The 8,640-nt window shown below is 55.0% G+C and overlaps 3 protein-coding genes across 3 annotated transcripts; all 3 read right to left on the reverse strand.

The window, feature by feature from the left end:
• Window positions 1–2,274: 2,274 nt before the first annotated feature.
• Window positions 2,275–4,512, reverse strand: VTJ04DRAFT_9582 (uncharacterized protein; the record flags this gene model as incomplete). Its single annotated transcript, XM_069368145.1, has 3 exons — window positions 2,275–2,868; window positions 2,927–4,225; window positions 4,282–4,512. 3 exons carry the CDS (start codon window positions 4,510–4,512, stop codon window positions 2,275–2,277), a joined length of 2,124 nt encoding a protein of 707 aa, XP_069214318.1.
• A 691-nt stretch (window positions 4,513–5,203) lies between these two features.
• On the reverse strand, window positions 5,204–6,078 carry VTJ04DRAFT_9583 (uncharacterized protein; the record flags this gene model as incomplete). Its single annotated transcript, XM_069368146.1, has 3 exons — window positions 5,204–5,461; window positions 5,556–5,917; window positions 5,979–6,078. The coding sequence occupies 3 exons, from the start codon at window positions 6,076–6,078 to the stop codon at window positions 5,204–5,206; spliced, it is 720 nt and encodes a 239-aa protein (XP_069214319.1).
• Window positions 6,079–7,122: 1,044 nt separating this feature from the next.
• Window positions 7,123–8,251, reverse strand: VTJ04DRAFT_9584 (uncharacterized protein; the record flags this gene model as incomplete). Its single annotated transcript, XM_069368147.1, has 5 exons — window positions 7,123–7,144; window positions 7,203–7,555; window positions 7,628–7,706; window positions 7,775–8,154; window positions 8,231–8,251. The coding sequence occupies 5 exons, from the start codon at window positions 8,249–8,251 to the stop codon at window positions 7,123–7,125; spliced, it is 855 nt and encodes a 284-aa protein (XP_069214320.1).
• Between the last annotated feature and the right edge of the window lie 389 nt (window positions 8,252–8,640).

Here is an 8,640-nt window from a genome sequence, read left to right on the forward strand (position 1 = left end):
CTGCAGAACTTTACACTGGCCGCGTTGGGATGCCATAGACATTACTGCGTCAAGGCTGTATGCATTGGTAAAGGTGGCGTTGGACTCGAGCTTTTCGTCGCAGTCTTTGGCTCTGCTATGGCATGAAGGACAGGAAGGAATAATAACAACTCAACAAACGCTCAATCGCGCTGATATTACAAACAGTTGCACCAGGACGGAAATACGTCTATTGTCCCCGCTTTTCCTTAACACTGTCAACGTCTCTATTTCCAACTCTCTTCCGCTGTCCGTAAATCCCCAGGAATCGAACCTCGGCATCACGCGCCTCCTCGGCACCCCTTCCCCACGGAAGAATTGGGCAGGTGAGGGGATAAAGTATAACGGTGGGTGAAAAGGGCGGGCTCGGCTGATGGAGCAGTACATGGTTCGGCGAGCTCGTACCTGGCCAAGCTCAGCATTTGGAAGACAAAGAAAGACGAAAATAATGATGACCTGCTGAAGCCTGGAAAGCTTCCTCACCAATACCTAGTTTGAGCATAGGTTCTTGACACATGTCAGGACGCAAGCTTGCTTGTTTCCCAACAGAGGGGACAAAGGATCCTGGACCGTATTTTTTTCTCCGTCAGCCCCGAGATTCCGGCCTTATGATTCATTGGACTCTTGATCAGATATCAGAATTGCTATGATAATAGGGTCCATTACTTTAATCAAGTTAGAGCTGTGTGGCAAAAGATGGCGCAGTTCCCTTCTTTGACTATTTTCCCTTGAGACCCCCTGTGCCTTTGATATGAGAGATCCCCACTAAGAACTGGTGTCTTAGAAAGTCACAGCAAAAGACAGATATCATTTTGCTGCATTTCTTGAGACTTCCACCACCAATGCCTTCTGCCATTCAGAGAGTTTCTGAGACCACATGATCACGAAGTTGCTCGCCAAGTCGGTTTCAGGATCCTCAGAGATACGCCTGGAAGCCCGGAGATGTGTCCGATAGGGTTGTCGTGTCAAAGGCCAGTGGCCAGGAGAGAGTCAATAACATGGTGAAAGCAACAGAGTTTTCTTCCTCATGCCCAGTATATAACTACCTTACCTGCCTACCATGTCTCTGTCGACATTTCCTGTCCTTTGGAGACAACGCAGACATCTCTACAACCATCAGCATCTTAGGCGTCGGCCACTTCAGCAACCAGAGTAAAGCACCTATTATTACAAGCGTTATCTGTTGAAGAGTATGCCGCCCTCTTGGGCTTGCCGGGCCAATTTTCGAACGACCGAGTTCGAACGAGACAGTCTCTATCTGACTCTTCACTATTTGCGAACGATTAACGGAGTTAACAAGTGGGTATGTGGGTGATTGCTCAACTCAAACCTGCAAACACATCAGTACGGCACTGAAGACAGGCTCTCCCAGCATTGGGCATTGTATGCTTGAAGCAACAGGCCACCAAAGGGCCAGGTGCTCCACTCCACGGACCAGAACAGCGCACCCATGGATCTATACGTGCAAACGCGGCGCGTGACTGTCCCAAAGCTGTCCCCCAGCTTGGTAGTGTGCCTGAAGATTGCCCCGTCGCCCTCACCCATAGTTCTTTGTTAGGCGACAAGTCCCAGTGCAGTTCGTCTCATGGACCCGATAGCCTTGCCTCCCCGGGAGCCACGCTGGACGTGCCGGGACGGCCCAGGGCAGAGGAATTGACGGTGATGAAACGCTTTGGTAGACCATCTCGAGCAAGCTGCTGACGCCCAAGCCGACACTTGCTTCCCAGATTACATGGGCAACGCAAAAGTCATCAACGATACGGAGTGGATCACTGAATATCAACCGGTGACCTACACTTTTCCGTCATTGGGGTCCATCAGGGCTTGGGTGGGATCCTTGCTATGGTGGGAGCTCATGCTGTTGAAGTAATTACCACACTATGACATGAAATCTTGAAGAGAGAAAGTCAATCTCATCTCACATATTAACAGCCTCATCTGCGATGAGGCTAGTCAGCCAGGAGACACGGCTGGGTAACACAAGTGGAGGTGGGTTACGGGATCTATAGAGGATATTAAACAATAGAAATGCGCTGTCAGCTTGGGAAATCCTCATCCAAGGTTCAAGGGAAGTTGCATCGTTCTTATTACTGCGATAGTATGGGTATAAAAGCGTGGATATAGACCGTTGTTGAAAAACTGGCGGGTATAAACGATAATCCTCTTGCCCTCCTTACAAAGACCCAACAAAGCTACTCCAGCTGAGGTGCGAGCAATATGCTTCAAATGGGTATTACCATAGTAAACGCATCAGTCTCACCTTTTCTTCAACAATGTCAACTTCTCAACATCCAACTCCCTCCCCTTCTCCCTAAAACCCCAGTAATCCAACTTCCCCATCACGCGCCTCATCTCCTGCCACCCCTCCGCCACCTCCCTCTCCTCCACCGTCCACGCATCCACCTCCGCAGCAGACCCGACACCCCGCCACGGAACCTCATCCGCGGCACAAGTCTCCCACGTCTCTCCATCCTCCGACACAACAATCGGCGGCACCGCGCCGGTGGCCAGGTACTCACGGATCACCCTCGCTGTACACTGCGACACGGCGGCGATGGTGCAATGGCCCTGCGCCAACTGCTCGATGAGCCCGGCACCGCGGAACCTGCGCGCCATCTTCACCGCCGCGCTCAAAGGTGTGACCGGGTCGTAGGTGTTGGAGAGGAAAAGAACAGGGTTGGCCGTCTCGATCTGTTCGGAGGTTCCGTGCGCAGGCCACGGGTCGGTGGGGGGATGGGTTAGGTCCCAGGTGTTGCATCTGTCCATCAGGCCGAACCAGATGTCGGCGAATTGGGAGGTGGTGGACATGCGCTCGTAGCCGGCCCGGAGTTCTGGGAGGGTCATGTTCATCTGGGGGGCCGTGTGAGTTAAAGAATTTCCGAAGAGAAGTTGGGATGGATTGACTTACCGGCTGTGCCTTGTCGCCGCACATGATGGCCCGTTGGGCATCGGACATGGTTTCCGACAGCAGGGGATTGTGAGTCAAGGTGCAGAGCAGTTCCGCGTCTTGGAACAGAGGCCCGAGCATGTGGTAATCTCCCTCGTAGATGTAGTTGAGGAATGTGGCAAGCAGAGGGAAACCCTGCATCGGCTGGTAGAGGATGCTGAAGACCAAATTCTTCACCAGACCGTAGCGAAGCACGACCGGGTAGAAGTGATCGGGATGTGTGAAGGTCACAGGGTCTGTTTTTAGACGGTCCATGATGCCCTCATACCTCCGCTTGACGTCTTCCGCCGAGTCGCCCTTACGGTACAAGTCACACTTGCGCCCGGCCTCGGCGCAGAACTTGAAGAATGTCTCCAGCACTTTGTCTGTATCAACCAGACTCTCCGGCCAAACCGCCTCCTCGTAGCCGACAGCATCCACCACGCCGTCCAGCATCACCCGACCCACGCGCTCCGGAAACATCTTGGCGAACGTCGCCCCGAGGTACGTCCCATACGAGAATCCCCAGTAAACCAGCTTGCCGCGAAGTCCTCCGCTGGAGGCAGCGTGCTCGGCAGGGCGCTGTCCATACACCCACCGATCCCACGCATCGATGATGGACAGCATATCACGCGCGACATGTCTGGTCCCAGCCCAGCGGAGGATGGTTTCCTTCGTCTCCTTTGTCGCCTCAACGTTCTCGGCATGGCGCCGGCACAGCTCAACCACACCGCGCTGCGCCAAATCGACGTACCGCATCCACGGCTCGCCCTCGCTGATGAGGCCGTATGCCTGGTTGACGCGTTCCCATTCCAGGCGGTGCAGCAGCCCGACTGCCGTGTTCCCTTCGTCATCGTCGTTGTTTGCAGGGCCCGTGCGCCGACCCGAGCTTGAAGTCGTCCAAGGCACGGCCCAGCAATCGGCCAGGGGCGTCGTGAACGCGATCCCTCGCGGGTCGAAGCCGAGCACGGGCTGATCTGCGCCCAGCACTTTTTGTAGGGACGGACCAAGGAGCAGGTTGAGCAGCACGCCGGAACCGCCTGGACCGCCGGGGTTGACGAGAAGCGGCTGTTTGGGTTGGGGCGAAGAAGTAGAATTGAGCGCGGAGGCAGACGTCCCTTGGCCTGGGAGGAGGAGCAAGGCGATGTGGACTTTGGGAACTGAGCGTGACGAGTTGAGCGGCCGTGAGTAGTCCATGGGGACAGTCAGGCGGGCGCAGAGGAAGTTTGGGTTGTAAAACGTATAACACGGGTGCCACCCGAGGTCTGGGCTGGGCGTTATCTGTGCGTTTGTCAGCGACAGACTCGGGATGAACACATGTTGACGGTCGAACATACTGATTGCCAGGGATTCATCGGATCCTCGCCGGTTCCATCCTGTTCGCCCGATGAACGGGACGAGGATAAATCGGAGAACACATGAAGAGGAAATGTGAAATAACTGAGAGCAAAAAGGCTGAGTATCAACGCTCCAACGCGGAGGTGGCGCCGTGGTTTAGAAGACGGCGTCTTCGTCGTGGAAGACCGTCCCAACGACCGGAAGTTCACGTCTTCCGCCGGCGCACCCATTTTGGACGTGAGATGATGGCCGGCGAAAGTCACGACAGTGGTTGGAGAAGGAGGAGGGTGTTACTTATATCAAGCGGTTGTGTCGAATCCCCCAGCCTTACCACCATGCTCGGCTGAGTGGACAGCCTCTTGAATGTCGAGATGTCTCACAAATCCCCGGATCTTAAGTGGTCGAGGTCGCTGGTGGTTCCCCGCGCATGCGACGCATGTTCGGCCCACTCCGCCCCCTAAGTCGTCTCCGGGCCGCTGGACAGCCTTCACTCCAGGGGGTGTAACTATCACGACCCGCAAACCCGCCATTAACCTTCTGTATGCGGCTTGGTCGACACGACGTAGAAACCGACTAACTCTGCAAAGCTCAAGTAATCACATGAATCCTGGAGACGGTTGCGATCCCTAGGCAGCATTGTACAGCGTAGGGCTCGTAAGTGAGGAAGAAAGTTCATGAGCAGCTCAGCGGAGGGTGAGCACCCCCGGCAGACTTACACTCAGGCCCACTCACATCTCAACACCAACCTCTGGAGTATCGTGCTGCTGACCGTGAGACCGTCAAGGAAACAACAAAATGAATCATAGACATTTCCTTTTCCACACAGTTATTTACACCATTTTCCTTCCTACCCTTTTCCAACATTCCGCCTCACCAACCCCTTTTCACACACCATATACACACCCAATTGAGCCCAACCCCTTACTGACCGCGCTCCTCAAGAGCCTGGCGGACATAGTTAAGCAGCAGCGGGCCGACGCGCGAGGCAATCAGGCGGTCGCCCGACAGGCTGGGGTGGACGCCGTCGCGGAGGTCACTGAACGAGTTGAAGCCGGTGTAGCAGTCGGCGATGACGATGGGGGACTCGGTGGTATTGAGCGAGGCGGCCCACTGCGGGATGCGCGCGTTGAGTTGCTGGATCGGGGCGTTGTTGAAGCTCAGCGGGATGACGAGGTCGACCTGTCAAGAGGGGGAAGAAATGTTAATGGAGACTCAACAATTGACAGAGTCATCGCCCAGAGCGTAGGTGGTAGGTAGGGAGGTAAGGACGCACAATAATCTTCATGCGCGGGTTGCTCCTGCGCATAATCTCGACCATCTTAGTGTAGGCGTTGATGATGTCGTTGGTGCTGCGGCCGCGGAAGACGTCGTTGGTGCCGAGCATGAACATGACAATGTCAGCGGGGGTGCTGCGCAGCCAACCCTCGAGGTAGTTGTTGGCAATGTCGATGGCCAGCCAACCCGAGTGGCCCTCGTGGTGCTGATCCCAGTTGGGGGTGTTGGGACGGCAGCCCTGCGGGTTGCTGTTCTGCGAGCCCACATATTGCACCTTGTCGGCGAGACCGGCCTCGGCCAGCTGGTCCCAGACGAAGGCGCGCCAGCAGGTGATCTCCGTAATGCTGTCACCGAGGGGCACTGGAGGAGGTGTCAGCTCTGATGAACCGGCGGGAGGATGGAAACAGGGTAAGGTGCTTACTGATCCGCAGCTTCTGGGTCTGGCGCTCAGCAACCTGGACTGGGCCGGCCAGGGCGAGGCTGGCGAGGCCCAGGGTCGAGAAGATCTTGGTGAAGTGCATGGTGGTTGGGCTGGTGGGATATCGGACTCCAGAAACGGTCTATCTGCCTCGTGGTATGTGAACGCCCTGACAGCTCAGTCCACAAGGGGCGCTTGTTGTCTTCTTATATCCAAGTCTATTAGACGCGCGGGCCTTCCGTATCCCCGGAGCGGCGGAGTTGCGTAGCGCACATAGCTTACCAACATGATAATGTAACAACCGACCGCTATAGAAACCGGGTCGATTGAGCTGGATATTGAAGCGGGGATATGTTTAAATGGGGATTGTTTAGCATCGTCGTCATCCCCGTGGTCAAAGGCGTCTGGAAATACTTCGGGACTTGCCCGCCCTATCCAACATCACCATCATCCGGCGGCTATGACTGCCCAGCCCATTCCTCCGGACGGAAGGGAAAGACAAGCCAGTCTCGGAATGAAGACTATATTGTTAAATACCGGGTGTGGGGGAGGTATGCGGCCTTAGAGTCGAGCCTCCTCGGAAAGAGCCGAGTCGCCGGTGACGCAAAGCATGCGGAGGGGTAGAGTGGCTGGGAGTCAAGCGAATGTTAATGTGATCTCAATTTATCCAGGGGTCTGAGGCTGCCACCAGATATTAAATGCTTCGACCGGATAGAGAGAACTGCAGTGCGTGTAGATTGATTCTATCACATGTCGCGCAAGAATTCAGTGGCACTGTCATGCTGTCGTTGATGATCGTCTTGAACATAGGTCAGTTATCCAAGATGCAGAACAAATAATTGTATGTGGATCATCAGGGCGCTCTACAAAGTATGTATACGTCAACGGCTAATATCCGGAGTAGCACTGCGACTTGTGGTCACACCGAGTTTCAAGAACAATTCCAGGAATTAGAGGCGTCAAAGTTAATTGACGTTGTAGCTGTGTTTCCGGCCAAGACCGGGGAGGAGAGGGCTGCAGAAATATCCCGAACCAATGGGTGAGGGAGGCGCGCGAAATCGAGCCCATTTAGGGAAGCCCTACAGCCCTCCGATGTAGCGGAGCAACTTCTTATGTACAGGCCGTGAGGAGAAAACAACCGGCATGCTCAGATTTCCGGATATACATCGCTACATCATGTCAGCGCTTGCCAACAAACCAATGCATAGAAAGGGTCAAAGTACTTACGTACGCCGCCTCAACGGCACCTCCCCGCGAACCTTCGCGACCAGGTCGAGATCGATCTCCGCCGTGGCCAAGGCGGGTCCCTCGTTGCCGGCCGTTTCTTCTTCTCCTCCGCCAAGCTCAGCCAACACCCGTCCCCAAGGATCGACGATCATGCTATGGCCGTAGCTCACACGCTTCTCGTTGTGGCGGCCGACCTGCGCAGCAGCGATGACATAGGCTTGGGTTTCGATGGCGCGTGCACGAAGCAGGACCTCCCAGTGAGCACGACCTGTGGGGACAGTGAATGCTGAAGGGAAGGTAAGGATTTCGGCTCCCTGGCGGCGGAGAGCGAGCCCAATCTCGGGGAAACGAAGCTGGCGAGAGCAGAGGTGAGTGTGAGCAGACCTTCATGAAGTGAGCGAGAAGGATTGTCGGAGAGGGCGTACATCAAAACATATGGCAGCGCCAACCTTGCCCACTGGAGTGTCGAAAGGAGGGAGGATTCCCATCCCGGGCTCTACTGAGCTAAAGCCAGACAGCAATGAGTGAGGCGAACTACCAGATGACTTCAGGAATCTCCCAGGGCTACTCACTCGCTTTCCTTCAAAACCGGCCCATCCTTGATGTCGACATCAAAGAGGTGAATCTTCTGATACCTCTGGGTAATGTCGCCGTTTTCGTTGATCCAAAGCAACGTGTTCTTGACTTTGCGCGGGTCATCCCCAGGCTCATGGACCCCAACGTGGATAGGCAATCTCTCACGGCGTGCTTCTTGTCGTAGGCCCTGGACAAACTCGCTGTCGTGGACTGATTTCACAAGACGCACCGACTCATCAGCGGAGCTGGCAACGTAATCGCTGGCCTCGGGGAGGAAGAGAGCCCTGGCCCCGGCTTGAACGGCGGATCTGACCAAGCGCCTGCATTGAGCCAGATTGTGGGCCATGCTGGCCGTCGATGTCAATTGTCCAACTGCCTGGTCACGGGGTCAGAAGCTGCTTAATGTACAAGTTTGAAGGAGGCAACATTGTTGACATTGCGATTCGACATACAACTTGAGCCACTCGAGCCATCTCGGATGAACACGGACACGCCTGTGGTTGATATTACGCACGGCAAACTAACAGAGGTGCTTTTGGTGAGATGCCCCGATCGAAACCACTCAATCTTCGCGCAATTGTGTGAGCCGCGAACTGCGTTATCCCAAGGCTTGCAGTCTTGTCTTGATCATCAAGATCGGATGAATGCCAACCAGTGGACAGGCGGATGTGGATGGGATGAACTTGGGAAGCAGCCCCGCACTGTAAGTAGCACGCAATCTGGGTTTGAGCCTGCCAATGCAACTTGAACTTCAACACCCAGAACAGCATCACCATCATCAATCATGAACAACAACAGGGCTACCACTACAGTCATGATGACCTCCGTATAAGTCACCATTGACTGATTAATCGAGGACCTG

This window comes from Mycothermus thermophilus (assembly GCF_041956435.1).
Source record: "Mycothermus thermophilus strain CBS 625.91 unplaced genomic scaffold VTJ04scaffold_7, whole genome shotgun sequence".
Lineage (NCBI taxonomy): Eukaryota > Fungi > Ascomycota > Sordariomycetes > Sordariales > Chaetomiaceae > Mycothermus > Mycothermus thermophilus.